The 23,820-nt window shown below is 35.6% G+C and overlaps 1 protein-coding gene across 2 annotated transcripts in view; it reads left to right on the forward strand.

The window, feature by feature from the left end:
• DCDC1 (doublecortin domain containing 1) overlaps positions 1–23,820 on the forward strand; it is a 383,234-nt gene that overhangs the window by 8,410 nt on the left and 351,004 nt on the right. For both annotated transcript variants that reach the window (XM_081062445.1, XM_081062446.1), the window contains exons 3-4: positions 12,877–13,046; positions 23,354–23,623. In XM_081062445.1, coding sequence (XP_080918571.1) covers positions 12,883–13,046; positions 23,354–23,623 — 434 coding nt within the window. In that variant the 5' untranslated portion in view covers positions 12,877–12,882. The remainder of the gene's footprint in view (positions 1–12,876; positions 13,047–23,353; positions 23,624–23,820) is intronic.

Genomic DNA, 23,820 nt, shown 5'->3' on the forward strand with positions numbered 1-23,820 from the left:
GGGAACACATTCCATCTTAGACAGACAGTGCAGGATGTAGAGCAAAATACAAAAATGAGGACTACTGTTTATAATAAGCACTTTCACATTTCTCGTATAACAATCCATATATGATCCATATAACAATCCTATAAAGTAGGCAAGTGTAGGGACAGAGTCCCAGAGAGCAGTTTCCAGGCTCTCGGCCTAGTGTGGAAAGGTGCTGGCTCGGGTAGTAGATGGCCATCAGCTGTTACCAATTAGCCATTAGCCACTAATATAACTGCCGTAGCTATACTAGCAAGCATGGATTGCGGCTAGCGAGGGAGGTTCGTTGGTTGGCAGAGAAGCGGACTTCGGATTGCGGCTAGCAAGTGGGGTTAGCAAGCGTGGATGGCAGATTGTGGATCGTGTGGATCCTACTTCCTGTGTTGTATCCGGCCACCAACGAGACTGGGGTGCAGGAAGACCCCCTGATGGGGTACTGGCGGATATTTGCTTTTGTGTCTCAACCAGCTGCCATCGAGAATATAGTGGTATGAGCCCCTATCCATGGCTCTGTTGGTGTTCCTTTTTGGCCTCACCATGTCCTGCATTCTTGTGCGGGGAGCGGGAGCAGAGACCCCGCATTACAGTAAGGCAGATACTATTGACATACACATAAGGAACTAAGACTGGGAAGGGACAGGCAAGATTCAAGCTCAAGGTAGCTGACACCACATCTTTTGCATTTTTGCCACACAACATTAGCTCCCACATGTGAAAGCTCTAAATGGCTACAATTTTAGAGATGGAAGAACTTTAGAGTTTCCCATTCTATCATTCCTCTGTCCCTTTTTTAGACAGAAAATGAACCCAAAAATGTTTAGCATGTACCCCAGTTCTGGCCCCAAACTAAGATCCAAACTGCAGAACTTCTTGACCTGGTTCCAGTGATCTTAAATACAGTTCATTGGCTTCATGTGTGCTGAAGCTGCAGGATTATTTTTTTTTTAGTTTATTTTTTTTCTTCAGTTATTAAAATAAACAATTGATTATAGTCCTGGCTTGATAACTATAAATATTCTCCACTTGTTCTTACTGTTTTTTAGTTATAAAATGAAATCAGTTATATCTGACAAAACTCTTTGATAATGCACGTATCTCCATTAACATTCTGGACTGTCCTAGGTGAAGAGAGGGAGAAAAAGATGGGACTGTCTTGTATTGAGAGAGCAGAGGGAGATTACTTGCCTCCCGTCCCCCGCCCTCCGACTCTTTCCTTCTTGATGCCCCAAGAGGCATGCTTCCCTCTCTAATTTGAGAGCATCCCTGATTGATTAATTCCAAGGTATTTAGGTTTAAAAAGATAGTTAAGATTGAACAAACAATTCAGTACCCATTTTTTTTTTCTTTCTAAGATATATAGATTATTATTTTTCTTGTTAACAGAGGTTGGGAAAATAGAGACGTTAATTATATAATGAGGAACAACAAGTCTCCTGGTCCAAGAGTAAGCTCAGTTCAACACAGTGTTGGATCTTGACTGATTTCTAACAGGCCAAATGTTTGACTTTTCCCAGCGGGGGTCTCTTTCTGCCATCCTTGTGCTTCTAATCCCCTTGAGTACTTAGCCAGCTGGTCACGTGATACACAGAAGGGAATTCTTGAAAATTGGGTTTGTTTCTTGACTCTACACCTTGATCTTCTTTACATTATCTGATCTAACCAAGTAACAGCTATTCTTCACATTCTTCAAGTTTCCAGTCTGTCATGTGCCCTTATATTGAAACACCACTCTGTTTAGTTGTCCCTTTCTGTAGTCGTATGAGTAGAAGATCCTTTTAATTAATTCACAAAGTATTCCCTCTCAAAATTTCTACCTAAACTGGGTGCAGCACCACTTAATTGATGCAAGTCATTTTAGATCCCTAGGGAAAAGAAAGGTCAACAAGGTGGAAAGAAAACTAAGGGAATACATTTTTTAAATTTCAGAGATCTCAGGGATCTGATGTGATGGAACTAAAACATGAAGGAGGCCAAGATTACTGACTAGTCATCAGTAAAGATATTGACTCAGTTCTCAAACAGGTTCTCAAGAAAGAAATGTGTCGATAGCCATTGGTTTAGCATTGAAGCCAGTTTTTAAATACTTTTCTTCTTAAACCACTTTTTTTCTATACTGGATTAGGGAATAGAATAAAAAGGCTTACAACATTGTAACAGGTTATGCTGTTCACTTTTTACTTGATAATATGACCTGCCATTCTGTCAGGAAAAGATACTAAGTTCATCTGGAATATTTGGCTTTTCAAATACTCTGTTGGTTATTTTCCAGTATTTTTTGAGCTTCTGTGTGTTACTAATTGATTGTTTAATTTGTTTTTGCATATTCCCAGGTTAAACTAAACTGTCTAATTACCAAAACCATTTTCCCTTCCTTTTAAAGATGGGAATATTTTCCCTTTTGCAGTCTCTGGGAACATTTTCACATCACTTTAAGATGGTGAATGCAGGGGGAAATAGTTGAAAAAACAGGAACAAAAAGATGATATTCTTTTTTTGTTTTGCAGTAGTCACATAATTCTTGTGACCTATTCTATTTTGATAGTCATAAATATTTGACTAATATTTTAATTCATTCTTTGGACATTTTAAAGTTTAAATTTACTATCCTCACCCAGGGCCGTGGGGAAGAGGATGGTGGTGGCGACTGATTTCTCTTCAGTAAAAGTATAGGCTCATGCACATGCTTGCTGAGAATGCTCTTCTTGCAAGCTGGTTCATTCAATCCTTAGACATTATAGTACATAGGGGATTTTTTTGTTTTGTTTTGTTTTTGTGTTGTTTATTTTTTAATCAAGGAGTGAGCCTAAGGTGAGTCCTAGAGCACTGTTTTGTCACCTCATATTCGATTCGGTGCCCTGCCTAGATGGTGAGCTTTAAAAATTTTTTAATTCTCACTCTGGGAGAATGTTACACAATAATTGTTAATGAAACAAATTGTAAGTCTAAATGTATGTAATCAGATTTGAAGGACTTGTTTCCCACTAATAGATGAGCAACTTTGCTTTTCTGATTGGGTGGCTTACCAGTACCTTTGAGTAGATTTCAATCTTCACATCATGGCTTATAGGACTGCTTCCCTCTCCAGCCCTATAGAATGTGTGTTAACCCCTCTTAAGCTTTAAGTATAAAATTCAGAGCACTTTATCAACATGCATTCTGTGTCATCTACGATACCTGTAAATAGGAAGATTGTATTTTAATAAAGGGAGAGGTGAAAGAAAGAACTCTGAATTTCAATTCAGTACATTGGCATAAAGATTTTCAGACCATTTATTGAAGTAGTAACTCATGGGTTAGCATTAAACTTCTTGGGCTTCTTTGTGATCAAAAGGACTTTCAGCTTTCCACAGTCAAGTGCTACGTTTAATGAATGTGAATAATAAACTTATGCAAAATAAAAGAGAATTTAATGCTTGGGAGGAAAAGATGTTTATGCAGTTTTACCCTTACAAAAGAACTGACCGTTAAAGTCATATAGAACGAAAGGAGTTTTTTTCCTGTATTCATGTTGGAAAATTGACATAAAAACCTTAAGATTTCCCACACGGCATTTAAAAACTTTTTTGAGCCTGCAGTACTGCTATGTGATAATCTTACATTTCTAAAGATTAAGTGTTTCTTGCTCTAAAATGGGAGCTAAAGCAAGGGTTGAATAATCGTTTACCTATAAAATATGCATGTTTATGAAAAAAGTGTATACATTTGAAAAATTGCATGTATTTTCATGGTCCTATTTACTTGTTACTATGGCAGCCACCACACTGCCTAGTATTTATGTTGTCTAAGATTCAGAGCACCTTTTCAAAAAAATAAATATGCCAGAAACATGTATTGTATTTACTTTGGTGTTTAGAAAAAATATTTACTCTAATGCATATTTTTTGAAGAAAAATAGCAATAAATAATGTAAACTTCAGCTTGGCTTAAATGGTACCTTTTCCTGTAGTATGTTTTTAAAATCCAAATAATTACATTTTTCTTTTTCTTGTTATAAAAATCAGAATAAAGTCTAGAAATAATGCATTTTTAAAACTCAAAACTCATGAGTCAATCTTGGAAGGTGGTCTCTTGATTTTTCTTATGTTTATGACTTAATATTTTTATTCATAACAAATTTCTGAAACTATAAAACATGAACACAGGCAAAATATTTTAATGCTAGCTAATAAATCAGAAAATATAAATAGTTGTCATTTCTGATTACAGATGGTTCTTTAATGTGAATAAAAGACTTAAATTTTGTATTTAAAATGAAAGGCATGGCTGCTATTATTTTTCTTGGTTTAATTACTTAAATTGTTTTCTGACATGTGTGATACATAAATGTAATTTCTTAATGTTAAATATCAGAATGGAAATCATGAAGCATAAAATCAGACATGTTTCATGTCACATATTACCTGTTAAGAAAAACTGCAATACAACATTAGGTTCAACAGAATAGTGAGCATATTGTCTCTGATACTTGTAAACAGGATGGATCTGTAGTTTCACAGTTTATGTTGACAGTATCTTCGTGGGAAATGTAATTATCAAATAAATTATAACATGTCCTAGTATTAAGATTATTAATAGTAATTTTAATTGCCTTTTGAAGATAATTGGGTATGTTCTCATAAGTATAGCGGAAAGGTGGCATTCGGCTAATTAGATATTTTGAACTTAGTTTCTTTAAAATATCTAGAAGTTTAACATATATATTCTATATTTTAGGAATTTCTTCTTTAAATGGTTTTCTAAGTAGAATTAAAATAATTTATAGTCCATAAAAATCTCATGATTATTCCTTGAGTTTCCTTCCTGTGTATAGATATGAGGAAAAATTTAAATAATGTAACTTTAAAAATGAATTTTTACTACCAGTTAGAAAATTATTCTAAAATTGGTAAGATTAAGAAATATTTTGCAAAAATCTTCTCCCATTCAGTTGGTTGCCTCTTTATTTTGTCGATGGTTTCTTTTGCTGTGTAGAAGCTTTTTAAGTTTGATAGAGTTCCATTCATTTGTTTTAGCTTTTACTTCCCTTGCCTTTGGAGTCAAATTCATAAAATGCTCATTGAACCCAAAGTCCCTAAGTTTAGTACCTATGTTTTCTTCTATGCAGTTTATTGTTTCAGGTCTTATGCTTAGGTCTTTGATCCATTTTGAGTTAATTTTGGTACATGGTGACAGATAGCAGTCCAGTTTCATTTTTTTGCAGGTGGCTTTCCAGTTCTCCCAGCACCATTTATGGAAGAGGCTGTCTGTTCTCCGTTGTATGTTTTTTGCTTCTTTGTCAAAAATTGTCTGTCCATATTTATGTTGGTTTATTTCTGGGTTCTCAGTTCTATTCCATTGGTCTGTGTGTCTGTTTTTCTCCCAGTACCATGCTGTTTTGATTATTGCTGCCCTGTAGTACAAGCTAAAGTTAGGGAATGTGATACCTCCAGCATTGTTCTTTTTTCTTAGGATGGCTTTGGCTATTCAGGGTCTTTTGTGGTTCCATACAAATCTGATGATTTTTTTGTTCTATTTCTTTAAAAAATGCCATTGGGATTTTGATGGAGATTGCATTAAATCTGTATATTGCTTTGGGTAATACGGCCATTTTAACTATGTTGATTCTTCCTAATACCCAAAATATACAAGGAACTCATATAACTCAACAATAACAACAACATAAAAAACAACCCAATTGAAAAATGGGCAGAGGACCTGAAGAGACATTTCTCCAAAGAGGACATACAAATGCCAAATAGACATGAAAAAATGCTCAACATCACTAATCATCAGAGAAATGCAAATAAAAACCACAATGAGATATCACCTCACCCCAGTTAGAATGGCTGTCATCAACAAGACAAATAGTAACAAGTGTTGGAGAGGTTGTGGAGACAAAAAAACCTATGTGGTGGGAATGCATATTAGTGCAGCCGCTGTGGAAGGCAGTGTGGACGTTCCTCAAAAAATGAAGAATAGAATTACCATATGACCCAGCAATCAATCTCCTGGGTATCTACCCAAAAAATCTGAAAACATTTATCCATAAATACATGTGTGCTGCAAGATTCGTTGCAACTTTATTTACTGTGGCCAAGACATAGAAACAATCAAAATGTCCTTCGATCGATGAATGGATAAAGAAATTGTGGTATATATAATACACAATGGAATACCATTTGGTGGTAAGAAAAGATGAAATAGTACCATTTGTGACAACATGGATGGATCTTGAGATTAGAAGGCTAAGGAAATAAGTCAGACAGAAAAAGTAGAGAACCATATTGTTTCACTGATATGTGGTATATAAGACTGAAAACAAAAGAAGACAAACAAATGAAGAAACAAATCTCATAGACAGAGATAGTAGTTTAGTGGTTACCAGAGGGTAAGAGAGGAGAAGGGTGGTAGATGAGAGTAAAGGGGATCAAATATATGGTGATGGAAGGAGAACGGACTCTGGGTGGTGAACACACAATGTGATACATAGATGATGTAATACAGAATTGTACACCTGAAACCTATGTAACTTTACTAACAATTGTCACCCTGATAAATTTTAATTAAAAAAAAAAAGAAAGAAATACTTTATTTCAGTAATGGTGCTGTTAGGTGGCCTTCCACACACTGTTTCTGGTAGTTTTAAGAATCGGTACATTTCTAAAAAGCAATTCAATTTTGAAATATATGTCATCAACCTTAAAATCATAGTATTCATACACATTGATCCAGGATTTTAACTTCTGCAACTTCTTAAACAACTATTCAGTGGTATGGTCAAAGGTATGTACAAGAACCACAGCTTTATTTATCATTGGAAGCATTTGGAGCAACTAGGCTAGGATATTAAAGAAGTGATAAAAAAATTATGTTTTCAACAAGTATTTAATATCGTAGACTAGTCACATTAAGTAAACACAGCTGTATGTAAACTGTATTTCATATGGTCATACTTTTGTTAAAAAAACTATATCTCTATAAAATCATAGATGAAAGTCTGAAACAAATATTCAACAATTACAATGGTAGCTAACTCTCCAAGGATAGGAGATTATAGGGCATTTTTTAATACTTTTTTTTCTATTCTTAATATGGGCCTTTCTGTAATAATTGCAGTTATTATCATTCATACTGTTTTTAATCAGACAAGTTAATTAAATTGTATTTACATTCATTATAGTGAAAGTTGAACTAGTGGAGGAACCATATTGTCTTGTTCAACATTGAATTCATTGTTTTTTTAAATCTGGAACTAGCTGTTACTCAATTAAATATTTGATGAATGATGGATGATAGGATCAGGATTAGCAAAGTGATTTTAGGGAAAACACTTGGAAGGCCACAAAGATGCCTTCTTTATGTTTAAGTAAACTTGATTTGTTTATCATAACAATAGATGACAAGATAAAAAAGTGATAAGAATATGCAAGAACTGCTCTGCTAACCATAGTTCTCCTAAAGTAGCTTAGAATAAGGTAAAACCGAGATGACTGAGTTTTATCCTCCTACATTTTGTTAGTATAGTTGTATAATTATAGTTTATTAGAACAAAACAAACAAACAAAACCCTTTATCATTGAATCCAACAGGAAATATAGCGTGTAAGAACATTAACAAGCTCTTCTTCAATAGTTGGAAATTTTGCATCCTTTATTTTTCTCCTTAAACTTATATTTCTACTCCATTTCTTCCATTGAGTTTTATCTTTTATGCTTGAAAGTCTTTTGTAGGCCACTCTATCATACAACAATAACAAATTAAAAAATGTCCTGTGACCATCAGTTTGTAAGTATTGAAAAATTTCCTCAGGTTTAAGTTTTTATTGTAATCATTTTTAGTATACAATTATTCAAAGCAGCATGAATATATTATCATTTTTTATATTTATTAAATGTAAAAAAGTAAAATTTATTGGAAATGTATATATTAATGATATAGGTTGATGGGGGACACTTATAATTTCTTCCTTTAGGGAATAGTGGAGTTGGCCCTTGATCTGAGACCCTGGAATGGGCATAAAAGGAGTGCCTCTCTTCTGTGAAATGATGGAATGGAGACTTTCCAAGGACAGACTTGAATTGAAGCAGGCAGCTTTTTGGGCAGTTGCATTTTAGCAAAGCATACGTATGAAAGGCAAGGATCTGGAAATCGACTTGCTTAAAACTATCCTCACTTGCATGCCATTTGGAGGGTCTCCAGGTGCTGTTTGTAACTGGTACTGGGTGCCCCAACTTGAGACCGTCAAGTCTCGTCTTCAATAGCTGATGTGGTACCTATTGAGTGCCAAGCGCATCAACTTTATGAAGTGGCTACTCTTCATAATCCAATTTTACAGATGAAGAAATTGATTCACAAAGAGGCTGTGACTTGTCCGAAGTGTCACAGCGAATAAGTGGGCAGCAGGGGTCTAAACCCAGACACTGGCTCTGGAATCCAGGGTCATAGCTACTGTACACTTGAATGCCTTTTTGTTAAATAAGTAAATACATAAATAAATAAATAAAAAGATGGAAAAGAAAACCTGGAGGTGGGCATGAAAGGAAAGCTTATATTTATGTAAAATTTCTAAGAGATGGGAAGTAAAGGAAAAAAAATAGTGCTTTTTCAGCGTGTCAGAGAACCAACTATACATGAGTTAATTAAACGAAGGCAGTGCCTTTATCTGTACTCTACTAAAATAGCATAGTATTATGTCAGTCAAATTAAAATTAACACATTTTTATTTCTTTAATTTCTAATTAAAAGTTAATTCTCATTTAATTAGTAATGTGCAGGAATGTTATCTGAAAACCTATTGTATTCTGCATGTTCTTAACCTGTTAATATGTTCTACTTTTAGTGAGGATGACACTGTTTTTATAGTAACATTACAGAAGAAATGTTGCATTTAATAATAGTAATGATTTCACACGTACATAGCTCCTTTCACTTAAAAGCATCCTGAAACTATTTTACATGGGGAAAAAAATAAAACTATACCCATCACTAAAATGATTACGTCCTTTTATGAAGATTAGGCTTGTACTCATGCATAAGTAAAAAGTAAAACTATTGCTCTATATCGAGATATTTTTGAATAGTTCAGTGCAAGTTTTTATTTTTAAATAATTGGATTTTATAATAAACACCTGAAGACAAGGGATTTTGTTCTGCAAGGCGATTTACTCTGTAATCGTACAATTTTGCCTGGCTCTACACAGCTGGATTTTTCACGTATAAGTATTCCCCAATTAGGAAGGACTTGAGCTGTGAAAGAACTGAACAGGCAGTAGTTGTTAGGAAGCCTGAGAAGAGAACCTCAGCTCTCCTGTTGTGAGAAGCTGAAAGGGGAAGGGAGAATAGGAAGGGCAACAGCGCTTTGGTCTCCAGTTGCAATACTAGAGGAGTGCCAGACAGAGAAAAGTACCCTCTCTTATTAAACTATGCACAGAGAAACATCTTTTCTTATTGTGATTCAGATTCATCAAACGGTTATTGGATGCCTACCATGTGCCAAGCACTGTGCCAAATGCTTTCACATTCACCATTTTATTTAATTCTCAGAACCACATGGAAAACCCAGTTTTGCAAAGGAAAGGACTACAGCTCAGAAAGGTTATAATACCCAAGGTCACATAGCTAGAAGACGGTATAGAGTGACATGACCCTTCTCTTATGTATTATAGGTATGTATTCCTCCAAATACTTGTATGTTATGTTATAGTTATTTTCTTCCTCCCTATGTTTAATTAGCATTCTACTCTTTGAGCTTCCTGTGCCTTGCAGATTATGTAAGAACCGTAGGAGTTAATCATAGTTCAAAAGGGAAATCCTCTAGATGCCCTCTGTCATGCAGGGAGTCATCAGGTGGGTCTCAGCTCCCGCTCCCCACAGAAGAAAGCAGGACAGGACATGGCTAGGCCAAAAAGGAACACCCACGGAGCCATAGGTAGGGGAGTCATACCGCTATAGTCTCGCTGGCGGCTGGGTTGGAGACACAGGAAGCAGGAGCCACACTGTCCGCAACCCGCCATCCTAACTGCAGTCCGCACTTTCCAGCCACCATCTTCTTGCTAGCCCCCATTTTTCTGCTAGCATAGCCACAGCAGTTATATTAGTGGCCAGTGGCTCACTGGTTACAGCTAATGGCCAACTAGCCACAGCTGCTGGCCATCCAATCACAGTTGATGGCCGTTTACTACCTGAGCCAGCACCTTTCCACATGAGGCCGAGAGCCTGGAAACTGCACTCCTGCTCTGTCCCCACACCCTCTCCCAAATGAGAAGGAGCCCTGGCGGTGGTCCATTTGTCTGCTGGTTGGTGCTCCCGGTGCTGTTGCTGTTACTGTGGTTGCCATAGCTTCTTGGCAACCCACATCACCACTGATGATTCCATTGCATTCATCATCTGACTGGCTCTACTGGTCTGTGCTTAAGGAAAATCTGGCTCCAGTTCTTAGCTCAGCCTTGCAAGCTGACGTGGGCTCTGAAGGAGGGATATTAGAGCTCTACAGAGAAACAGAACCTGTGTGAATGGGGGAGGGGAGGGGAACTGAGGGGACGAGGGGAGATTAACTGATTTACTTGAAGGAATCGGCTCATGGATTGTAGAAACTTGGTGAGTCTAAAAGACTCAAAGCCCCAAATTACTGGATTCTCAGTTAAATTAAATTCCAAGCCATCGCACTGTTCTTCTCATTTCCTTGCTCTAAGCCTATACCATGTATTGGAGGTTTTTGAAAGCAACCGAGTTCAAAAGATATCAGAAGTTGTAGGATTGGGTTCAACTGCAAACAGCAAAGTCCCAAATTAACATTCTTTTGAACAAGCTACAAGTTTATTTTTCATGTAAAAGTCTGAAGGCAGGTAGTCCGGGGTTCATATGGCACTCTGTATTGTCAGAGATTCAGGCTCCTTCTGTCGTCCTTGGCGCATGGCTTTCGTTCCTAGTGTCATATCAAAGTTGAAGATGACCAATGCGGTGCCAGCCTTCATGTTTTCATTACAGGTCACAGAAAGGAGGAAAAAGAGGGGCAAACTCATTTGCATGGATCATTTCCATTATTATCTCATTGGCCAGATTCGTTCACTGAGCCCTATCTAGCTTCAAGGAAGACTGGAAAATAGTCGTTATTTTGGGCAGCCGTATTCCTCAGTCAAAAATCAGGGATTCCCGTATCAGAAAAAGGACGGAATGGATAATGGCAGATAGTTGGCAGTCTCTGACACAAAGAGTTTATAAAAGTATTAAAAAATATTAATATGTGGACAAATCAGGACATTAAAATGCAGTCATATTGATACATTTGATGCATTCTTAACAAAGCAGGCAAAATTACCTTTTTAAAAAAATGTTACTTCCCTGCTCCAAACACTCCATGGGCTCTCCAAATAAAGAGCTAACAGTGTCCTACAAGGCCAATGTTATCTCTACCCCCTCCATTACCCTTCTATCTGCATGCCTACTACATTCCTTCCCTCCTGTTCATCTATTCATCTACTCTTGCTGTGCCTTCCTGACACCTGCAGGGCCTTCTCATTCTTCTTACTCTTGGATATTGTATGGCTAACTCCCTTGCCTCTTTTAAACCTTTGTCCAGATATTGTCACGTCAATGAGACCTGTGCTGACAAACCTGTTTAAAATAGCAATTCCCTCCACCTCCATACTCCCAATCTACCTTCCTGATCATTTTTTTCCATAGCATTTGTCTCCTAATATCTTAACAATTTGCTTATTTCTTATGTTTATTGTTTATCATCTACCCCTACTAGGATGTAAGTTTCAAAAGGGCACAATATTTTTTCTCCTTTATTCACTGAGAAATTCTAAGTGTCTAGAGCAATGCCAAGTGCCTTGTAGTCGCTCAATAAATAATCTGTGCATGAGTGAATGAATGCTTTTATTTTAGAATAGCAGTAAAAAGGTTAAAAGTGGTGTGTTTTTTTTTTACCTTGCAAGTTATATCCTTCCCTTAGTAGTGGTATGTCTGTCATATTACCCTCCTTATCATGGTAGGATACATCAGAGATGAGACCTTGTAGCTATTTTTATCAACATTGTGAGTGGGTGACTATACCCTAGAAAGAACCCTATAACATTCTTTGATATTATTTCTTATGGGCATATTGTTTTGGTTTTAAGAAAATTTGGGTTGTGTGTGGCATTACTCAAGATTTCTAGGTTGCAAATAAGAGAATCCCGATTCAAACCAGCTTAAGGAAGACAAAAAGTCTGTTGGCTCATATACCCAGGAGACTGGTTGTTTTTAATAGCTGGTTTCAGGGATTCAGATGTTGTCATCAGGAATCTCTCTCACTTCTTAATCTCTCTCCATCTCTCACTTTTGCTTTCATCTGTTTTGGCTTCATTCTCAATGGTGGAGGTTTACATTGTTCTTAAAGCTAGTAGAACAGAGCACGGCTTTGGTTTCTTCATTCGAACTCTGATTGAGCAATTGCTGTTTCTGGGGAAGGCACTTTGACTAGTCTCGGACACACTCATGTCCCTGCCTGGAAAGCAAGGCCACATAATTTACAGTCCCAGCAGAATCAGGAGGAAGGGAGGGTCTAAAAAGGAAAGGATGAAGGGAAGACCAAAAAAGAAAAAGCATTATGCTACACTTTCCAATAATATATTCCTCATGTTAAGTTTTGTATAATAAGCAGCTTTCTATCAAACTACAAAAATTAAAATGGTTTGCAACAAATTATCATTTTTCCTTTCTTAAGTAGGATTATACCAAAAGCAGATTTATGATTGTGTCTTCATTTAGACTCTCATCTCTTTATTTCTAATGAGATTTCATATTTAGCAACTGCTGTCCAGCCTCACGTTATAAACCAGGAGGATTTCACATTTCAAGTTAAATAACAGTTATCCTCATTTTTAGCTGAAAATGGCAAAAACAGAGACAGAAGATCACAGAGCAGCACTTTCTCAGTCTCCTTTATCACCCTGGAGTAAAGCCACAGAGGTAACACAGCAAAGCAACTCTGAAGGCACCTACAGTGGGGATACTGTTCACCTGACTTACAAACATGTCTCAAATGATGTACCAAGGTAAGAATATCATGTCAGCAACTTCGACTGAATTCTGAAGGGGATGAAAGTGCTTCTGGAAAGATATCTATGTAAACGCTCAAGATTTGGTGGAGATTATGATGTCAGTAATAACTCGGAGATGTGATGGGCTATGAAGAGTGTTGTCTGAGTTAGAGTCCTTCAATGTTTCCTGTTTTATGGGAAGTAAAAAGATAGGTGAGGCAATGAACGAAAATTATCCCTGGAGCCTGACTTGGAAAAGTAGCATAATGATAATAACAATAATGGCAGGGCAGATAAGAGGTGCTGTGTGCCAGTTAACTTGCAGTGTATTTATTTAGTTCTCCAAACAACCCTGGGAGGAATATAAGAAAGATAGTTTTAAACATCTCCATTTCACCTATGAGAAGAAAAAAAAGACCTAGAGAAGTTAATTAACTTAACCAAGACCTCACAGTTGGTAAGTAGAGAAAGTATGGTTTGAATCCAAATGGACTAACTCCGTAACCAGAACCCTTCACTATTATATTTTACCACAGTTCTCAGAAATATAAAGCAGAGGAGACAGAAGTGTTTTTTTTCTTCTCTATTTTAAAATGAAAGAATGAAAAAGTATCTGTCAGGTATTGATAAACTATTGGCTGGCTAAATGTTATCGCATTGTCTTTATGTTAAATAGAAAATGTAGACTATAAGAGCATTAAAGAATGTATTTGTAAATTGGAGATTATGTTAATCTCCTTGTGGAAATGCTAGGTCATATTTATATCTTAGAACGGTTGGATTGTTTTTGTATGTGTCACTAAGCTTAGATAAAAGTGAAATCCAGACTTTCAGCTAATCTTTCTTTTGCCTTATTCCTCTGAGTTATGAGTGCATACTGCATTTGTGGTGTTTAAGATCATTTACACAGTGTACTAGCTATATAGCTAGATAATTTTTTAGAAAATCATTATCCTGTAGTTATATTGTACAGACATACGTTACTCTTGATAGTGTTTTTCCCAATAAGACAATGGAAAAAAATTCTAAATAAGATTTTTAAGTATTTCCTGATACAAATGCCAATACTAATATTGTGTGTATTTTCACATTTTTTATTGCCTTCAGAATTTATTTTTACCAGTTTTCCTTTTCAAAATAGTGCTACATTCACTTTTGTTCCAACTATCTTTTGTGCAATTTTAGATTTTTTTTCTGTTAAAGCTAACTTAATTTTACTTACTCAGTTTTGTTTCTGCTTTTTTTCTCATTTTCTTTCTTTGATTCTGAATCTCTTTAACTACTTTTGTCATTTAAAAAAATATTTCAGTCTTTCTTTCTTGTGAGACTTTCCTATCGTCTGTTTTTGAGTTTGTTTCTGTATGCTTCTATTTCTTTGTCTGAATCCTAATGTCTTTTCTGTGACTATTACCTGTTACCATCAACTTTGATTATGATGTACCTAGAAAATTAAGTAACCTTCCTCTTGGCAATCTAATGGAAAGTCAAAGACAATGCCCAGAGGCCTTTTATTTTCATGAGAAATAAAATGAGTTTCAACCTGAAAAGGGTCAAGTTCATAAAGGCTAATGATAATCAAAGATCCGTTGGTATTAATATGATTATGAGAGAGAGGCAATTTTCTCTATGAGTAAAGACATTTTCACCCTGATTGAGGTTAAAACTTCTCTTGTCTCATTCTTGTTTCCTTGGCACCTTTCTTTTACCATCTTTGTGCTCTTTTTATGAGAAATAATTATTAAAACGTAGTCAATTTGTATTTCTTATATCACAGATTGTGCTTTTCTTCACTAAATAACACATTGTACATTTAATAAAATGTGCCCACCTATATTATTTCCATTCATTCAACTGTACAGTAATCAGTCACTTTATTCTCATGTTACCGTGTTTCCCCGAAAATAAGACCTAGCTGGACAATCAGCTCTAATGTGTCTTTTGAAGCAAAAATTAATACAAGACCCGGTTTTATTTTACTATAAGACCAGGTATAATATAATATAATATAATATAATATCCGGTCTTGTTTTAATTTTTGCTCCAAAAGATGTATTAGAGCCGAATGTCTGGCTAGGTCTTATTTTTGGGGAAACATGGTATTATATGATGCTATTAATTTACTCTTTATTCTATTTACAGCATCCACTCTTCTTTTCTCTCTTTTTTGTATGCTTTCAATATTTTCCTCTATCACTTTATGCTACATTTGTTTGTAATAGAGTGAAAACTGCTGTGCCAGAATCCTTCCTCCAAGAAAACTAATCACCAACAGTGTAAATGAGTTCAACACGTTGTGCCAAAGGTCTCTTTCTCCCATGTTATGACTTACCACCAGGAGGTCAGATGACTGCAAAGTCTAGTCCCATTCCTGTGGCAACTTCCAGGAAAGCAGCACAATGGAAAACTTTCCCTACCCAGCTGTAGTCTGATGTATCCCAGGTGACCTGGAACAGGGAATCAGCCTTTGAGACACAGAGGGAAGAATTAATTATTTTTGGTAACAGTACCTAGGGGCTGTTCTGCCGTATTTATAGAAGGTATCTCCAAATGCTAAGTGGAAGATTTCCAAATTAAAATTGCATTTTAAAATTAAGAGAATGTTGTAAACAATTAATACCTCTATCTCACATGTGCAATATTTTGTTTTAATGATTTTTAGTTGATGATCTTCTAAGGATTTTTAGAATACAAAGTTATAGTATTTTTTTATCCTGCTTATAACTAAGTGTATTACCAACTCTTAATTCCCTGAGGGGGCAAATTATTTTTTAGTACACTAAATTAAGACTTCAATTAGTTTTAGGAGTGAATTACCAGCGATTTTTTGTTACAGATTATCTATGTTGCTTTTTCATAGACAAATCTTGCTTTCAAGGAGACTAATTGCGTTTAATTTATTTACTCGCTTTTTATGTCATCTTAGTTATCTTGGATATTTTTAATTGGAATGAGTCTTTGAAATATAAACATTGGGTGAATTTGCCTTTTCTAGGAGCAATTTAAATTTAGTGATTTCATCATTCCAAAGATGAACTGTCAGTTCCCACCATGGAGGGGTGTGGCAGAAGGGTGTGAGGGGGAGACAGCAATAGTGAATGAAGCAATGCAACATCTCCATTGTTCTCAGCCTCTGTTACCCAACAAATTACATTTCCCCTAGTTCGTAATTTTTTTCAAATTTTTTCTTCAAGCTTTAAAAAAAAACTCTCTACAGGTCTAAACATTATTATATATTTTCCTTTAAAAATGGTAAAGACTAGTAATTTCTTTTTGAAAATTTAAATTTCCTCTGGAAAATTTATATGTAATATCTATACCTTCCCCCAATTTTAGGTTTAAGATGTACCTTATTTTTATTCCTTTTTACTTGGGCACAAGCAGAAGTATTCTTTTTTTCCTTTGGGTGGGATGACTTACGCCCTAATACTATACAAATTTTAGAAATTGTTCTTTTTGTTTATAATTTCCTCCTACAAAAGCAAATAAGTTCAATCTTACAAACATTCAATATCTCCTGTAGAGTATATACTCATATATAGTTTGACCATAATACATTGGTTGTTATTCAGTTACTGAGTTGTAAGTAAAAATTTGACATATTATGTGGTATGAAATAACCAAAAATTGCTCTGCAATTGAGATGTCCTTACCAATAGTTCTAGGCCAACCTAGAATTATAGTTTCTTCTGGTGTTGAAAATAAAATATGAAGGAATTGTTCACTTTTATTATTATCACTTTTATTATTAACCTTCTATGATGTTTAAATGATATTTAATGTAACAATTGTAGAAAGTTATTTATATCTTTAGAGACTATTTGTTCCCTCAAGTTGGGGAAGTTTCATGAACTCTTTGTGCTTTGTGTACTCCAGAGATTTTATGCAAGCTTGGATTCACCGAACATAAGTGGGCTTATTTCTTTTATTGGTTGCATTCCAGTATTTTAAGCTGGTGATTTATTATTGAATGTACTTTGAATCATTTTCCTTTATGTTTACATTTTCTTATTTGTATTTATTCCAATTAGAGAGTTTAATTACCATTAGAATGGTAATAGGATAAAGATAAGTTTTACAAATGACAATATTAAAAAAAACAGGTAACTTTTCAGGAAGACTTAAATGCCATAAGAATATAAAGCAAGAAATATATGCTTGTCAAATATATAGTATAAATAAATAATTTAGATGAAAATGGTTCACTACATTTCACAAAGAGACTACCAAATAATGACGGGCTAAAGAATGGTTGTTAGATTTGATGTACTTCATTGTATATTGTAAGTAATTGCTATCCATAAAAATTCTATGGCTTTTGTATAAAAAAAAAGAGACATTTTGACAGGCAACAGTGGTATGAAGTGACAGCAAGTACAAATCCTTGGCAACTGTCATTATCCTGCTGTTGAATTCACATCCAAATTGTGTGATAACTTAGACCTGCATGTTTGTTATTGAGCCATGATGTGTCAAAGTAGCCACACTTCCTACTTATGAATAGAATTATTAGCTATCTGCAGAATTCTGTCATAGAAATCTAAACTCACCAAAAATGTTTAGTGTTTCAAAAAGGTGGGAAGTAATGAATTCTGCATCATTTTATGCTTATGCTGATATTTTTGTTGAAATGCTTTTTATTAAGGTAGAATTTTTAGAAGATACCGTGCTCATTTATATTTTAGCCCATTATGAAATTACTCAAAATTTGTAAAGATTTCAAATAAAACTACTAGTAAAGCAAGCGTGATTAGAAAGCACATTGTATAAATTTGACTACTATTAGAAAGTAACAGAAAACGCAACTGAAAGTGACTTTAAAAATGAAGAACTAACACAACAAGGTCTTCAGAAGCAGGGCGATTCTAGGGTTAAAGTCAGTGGTTCAGCAGTGTTATCAAAGAGTGTGGCTTCATACCTTTCCCACAGCCATCCTCTGAATATTGGCTAGATCCTTGGGTTTGACACTTCCTGCCCACAAAATGGCTCATCACATGCTCACTCAACAATGTCTGATAAAAAAGATGGATGTTTGATCACTTACATGTCTTTTTCATTATGGCAAAAAAAAAAAAAAGAAACCTTTCCCCAGAAGACTTTTCCCTCATGTCCCACTGGCCAAAATTGGATCACAAGCTGATTCCTTAACATGCAAGGGGCAAGGGAAATGGAATTACCATCACTGGTGTTAGGCCACTGAGGAGTCACCCACTGTTGCTGATCAGGGGATACCTTCCATGGGCATATAAAGATGAATCCTCAAACATAACTGGCTCTTGGGGGCAGCCAGGTGGCTCAGTTGGTTAGAACGTGAACTCTCAACAACAAGGTTGCCGGTTCAATTCCCTCATGGGATGGTGGGCTACACCCCCTGCAACTAAAGATTGAAAACAGCAACTGGACTTGGCGCTGAGCTGCGCCCTCCACAACTAGACTGAAGGACAATGACTTGGAGCTGATGGACCCTGGAGAAACACACTGTTCCCCAATAAAATAAAATAAAAAACACACACACACAACTGTCTCTTTTTATCTAAGATGCCAAAAATCGGAGGAATAACTCTTAGATATAATTAGTATTACCCAATATAACTCTAGGCTTGAGCAATATTATATTTCTTAAATTACATTTGTTTCTTGATAGTGGCATTTTTGTGACATTTTTGCACGATGTTGTAATTATAAAAGAATAATTCCTATATCAATCACTGGTTGATTTCAGGTGGAAGTGTAAAATATGTAAAACAAAGGTCTTACCTTTACAGAATGGGATACAAAATCATCTGAAATCACATAATAAATCACAAAGCAAACATATCAACATACAAAACAGTATATTAATTCATACACAGGACCTGAAGGAATGATTGGGAATAGGATTGACTAGGATCTGGTGGGGTTAACTCCTCTCATGTGTCTTGGCAGCTGGTACAGGTTTGTTCAAACCTTCTCTATACCCCTGACTCCTGAATTTCACCCTTAGTAGCCAGGACTTTTTCTTCACAGCACTAATCATAGCCAGTAATGGTAAATTTATACTGGGACTATTTGTTTAACATTTTCTCTTCCACTAGACAATTATTGTTATGAAAGAGGGTTCTAGAAAATGTAAGCATTGAGTTCAGGTTAACATTTATTAAATACTTATTGAAAGATGTACAATGATGGCTATGGATTAGTTGAGTAAACACCATTGGCAAAGAGTCGTACAGGTTAGAACTCCGGAGGCAACGTGGTGCAGTTACAGCTGAGGAATGTTACAGGGGCGATGAGCGATACCACCTGGTTATTGATTATTATTAGATCGACAAGAATGAATTCATTAGGCTTTTTCCTCAAATTGCTATAAAAAGCCACTAAAATTCACTAATGCCGTCAAAGCAAAGGCAATTAGAAGAAAAATTGCTTTTGTCAAAACTCGAGTCATACTCTTAAATCTCATCATGGTCTATTTATCTGCTTTTTCTATACTTCTTCCTGAGCATATTTTCTTATACTTGTAAACCTCACATCTTGACTTGGTTGTTGCCTTGTGAAGAAAAAATTGTAAATTAGATGTAATGAAAAATCACAGAGAGTAAAGCATAATTAAATACTAGCCGGGGATATCACAGGGCTTGTAAATCCCACACTGTATAAGCTTTGTCCCTGATAACCTGTTTGATTATAGTAGAAAGCCAGTAAGATGAGGTGTATAGTATTGTTTGAGAAAAGGATAAATGCTTAGTTAATCTCTTCATATGCCTGTGTAATTTTGTGATTTATCATATCCATTGCAACATGTAGAAGTTGTTTAAAAGATTTATTTAACTAAAGTTTGATAATTTTTAATTAACTGATAGTCTTTGTTCATTATGCTTTAAGCTTAAATTTTGACATGTTTTAATTCATCTTCCTGTAAGCACACATAAATATATATATATAAATATTTATATAAATATTTATAAATATTTATATAGTTTATATACATATAACCCATAACCACATTTGTTTTACCCTTTTTATGATCTAATTTCTAATAAATTATTCAAATTGCTAAAAGAAATAATCTTTTTTCAATAACTTACAATAAACTCACTGAGCAGTAAAGTAGCTTACGTTTTTTAAAAGAAACATACCAGAACATTCACATCCAAGTAAATGCTTCCCCCCACCATTCTTTAAAATGTCCACTTTAGGAAGGAGTTTATTCTAATAATAATGCATTATAATCTCAAAGCATTTTTTTTAGTACCACTTTGGATTTTCCCATCAGAATCTGTGGCAAATTCTCTTAAATATGTTGAATGATGAAAATTACATTAGACGATTCCTTAGACAATGACAATTATGCGTACTTAAGTAATTACATTAGAATTTTCCAGAAAATAATATATCTGCATCTAAATTTGATATAAAAAATGGATAATAAAACCTGGGTAATTGTATAGCTAGTATAGTGAGCAGAAATTTAATATGGTCCCCAAAATTCCCACCCCCGGTATATATGCCTGGTAATTCCCTCCTGAAGAGTGTGGGTGGGATTGTGAATATGATAGAATGTCACTCCTGTGATTAAGTTACATTATATGGCAAAGGAGACTTTTGCAGATGTAGTTAAGGTACATTTATTTTTCAGTTGATCAAATGGGCAATTATCCTTGATGGGCCTAACCTAATCAGATCAACTCTTAAATGAGAGTTTAGAGGTCAGAGACAGAAAAGTTAGAAAGGTGAGTTCCTGCTAGCTTCAAAAATGATAGTCATTATGAGTTCTGTAGCTATAAGAAACTAAATTCTGGCAAAACCTGAATGAGCTTGGAAGAAGACCCTGAGCATCAGTTGAGACTGCGGCCCCAGTTGGCACCTTCATTTCAGCATTTTGAAATCCTGAGCAGAAGGTCCAGCTAAGCATTGCCCAGATTCCTGATACATGAAACTGTGCAATAATAAATAGGTGTTGTTTTAAGCCACTAAGTTTATGGTAATTTGTGGCACAACAATAGAAAACTAATATCGATAGCTAAATACATGATTGATTTATTGATAGATTGATAGGTCGATAGATATTTTTTAAGAAGGTGTATTTCCGAAGTAATGTGATTGATGTTTTTGTGTCAACCTAATATAGTGGATTTCAGGCTGGAAAAAAATGTTCTTATACCAGTGGTAAAAGAAGAACTAATACAATGATGAAGTGGGTATTTGAAAGAAATTGAGATCTAGCGTTTTAGATGGTGGGGAATAATGATTGAGATATAGTGGTTCCTGCTATCAAATCTACCAGGGCAGATGTCAGTGCACAGGAAGGAAGTACATTCCTAAATATGAGGGTAGCATAGAAATCGTACTAAAAGTGTGTCTATGAAATATGTACAGATATAATGAAGGCTTTACCATAGAGACATAGCATAGACTTTCAGGACAAGATAATATGAACTGCTTCAGCTTCCAGGTGACTTAGTAGAGGGTTGGGTTGGAGAGGTGTCTCTTCTCCCACTCCTGTGCTGAACTCTTACAGCTTCCCAAGCACTGGGATCTGTGGAAGCACCTTCACATGAACCTCACTGTTTTTATGATGGGCGGTGGCAGCAGCGAAGTCATGAGAGGAAATAGCTGTGACTCTCACCAACATTTTCATGGGGACTTGGGGAACACTTAGGAATTGATAATGCACCATTTTAGGGACTCACAAAATAAATGGGGAGGATTTTGATGGGCGAATGAAGTCCTGTATTATAATAATGAGATTATCATGCAGGCAGTTATTTGCTCACCTTGAAGGTTGGCACTTAAAAAGACAGTCCTACCTTGTAATCCACATCCCTTTGGGCCAGCACTGAAAGCAAACTATTGGGCCCAGTGGTTCAAAGACTGGGCTTACGATTGCAGTATTACATTCGTTTGTTTATGATTAGAAGTGAATGACTAATATTGAAATAATCAAAAGAATCAGAATAGCCTTTGAGGATTTGTTAAATTTAAAAACATTCGGTAGGAATTTAAATTGTGTGATGTATTTTAGTGAGTGCTTTTTCAGGCAATCAATATATAGTGTCTCTGCTTATCTCAGTGTACTAGATAGGCCATGCTAGCCCCTGCTAATTATGTTTTCCTCCTTTGGGAGGCATCCAAGGGCCCACCTTACTCTAACGCCTCTGTACCTTATTATCCTGCTGTCCTATTCATAGATTTTTGTGGGGGTCAATGATGGATACTTACCCAACCACAGTCTTGCCAGTGGCTTATGAGGTCACCTAGCTTGAGCATTCTACCCAACAGAAGTGTCCTATACTGGCTAGTGATGAAATTAAACTTGTGGGGACATTAAGTGGGAGTCATGCAGAGAGAGTCTGTAGAAAGTAATGTGATGTAGAAATGGGGAGACAAATACAGAAAGTTAGCTGAAGCCATGAGGAGTGAGGAAGAGGACAGAGGTAGGTTAGGAAATAATGATACAGGAAGAAAAAGCAGATAGATACAGGAGAGATGGGATTGCAGAGACCAAAACTGTGTCAGTCTACTAGAGTTTTTCTTAAGTCACCAGTCTATCTTGGACAGCAATGAATGGTCTTCTAATTCTCTTTTTGCCCTTCTGGAGTGGTTTTACTTTCTTACCTTTCAATGCATCCTGGTAATAAGTTGTATCATCTGAAACCCTCAGGGTGTTGAGTTTCAGTGCCAAAGCCAAGACAGTCCTGAGCAAACCAGGAGGTTAGTCACCCTAATCTCAGGTCTGGTGTGAAGACTTTACCAAGTTTATTCCAGCCTACATACATTTGCTATCAAGGAATTCTTTTTTTTCCTTTAAAGTTAATGCACACTCGTAGTTCTAAGCTGTTTGTTTAACATATATTCTCTCTTTATTTGGGGTTAGTTTGCAAGTTTCTCAAGGGTAGGAGCCACATTTCTATAACTTTAGTATTTCCTAATACTTGGCAGAGTGGTAGAGTTTAATAAATGAATCTACGAATTTAAAAATTTTACTTCCATTATTTCAAGCATTACACAGCTTTCTTCTATAAATAAACAATTAAGTTTAATGGTTATGAATGTAGGTTTTATTTTAGGGCCGCCTTTGGTTCAATTGCCCACCTTGTCAGCTTACTGATCATTTGAATGTGGGCAAGTTCATTAGCCTCCCTGAGCCCCAATTTCTTAAGTATGTAAAATGGGGATAAAAATAATACCCACTTCCAAGGAATATTGTAAAGATTAAACAAAATAATGGCTACATGTGTAGTGTTTTGTCTAGCACATAGCACAAAACTAGTTCTTATGTGTTAGTTGTTCATAAGTGATTACATTTCAATTCACTATGTTCTTCCATGCACTGTTTCTTTCAGAGAGTTTATGTCATCCCAGGCAAAAGCATTTATTAAAACTACTGAAGATTATTTGCAGCCTCAGTTTGGCCCCAACAGACTTTTGCATTCAGCGGCAATATCAGAAGGGTCAGGACTTCAAGATTGCTCCACACATCAAACAGCATCGGATCATAGCCATGATGAAATATCAGACCCAGATAGCTACAAATCAAACAGTAGAAACAAATCTTGTTTTATATCAGCATCCAAGAAAGACAGACCTGTCAGTGCTCCAGTGGGTCAACTGAGGTAATCAAAGCTGTTCTCTGTTCTTTTTAACTGACTGTTGAAGCTTTTTCCTTTGAGTAATTTATAATGATTAAATTGACTATTTCAGACATTAAAATGTAACACATCTCTATCTCTAGGGTTTTGTTTCTGTTTTTTTTTTTTTTCTTTGAAAACACCAGAGGAGAATATTGCTAATTATACTTGTGGAAAGCATG

The sequence above is a fragment of the Rhinolophus hipposideros genome, assembly GCF_964194185.1.
Source record: "Rhinolophus hipposideros genome assembly, chromosome: 10".
Classification (NCBI taxonomy): Eukaryota; Metazoa; Chordata; class Mammalia; order Chiroptera; family Rhinolophidae; genus Rhinolophus; species Rhinolophus hipposideros.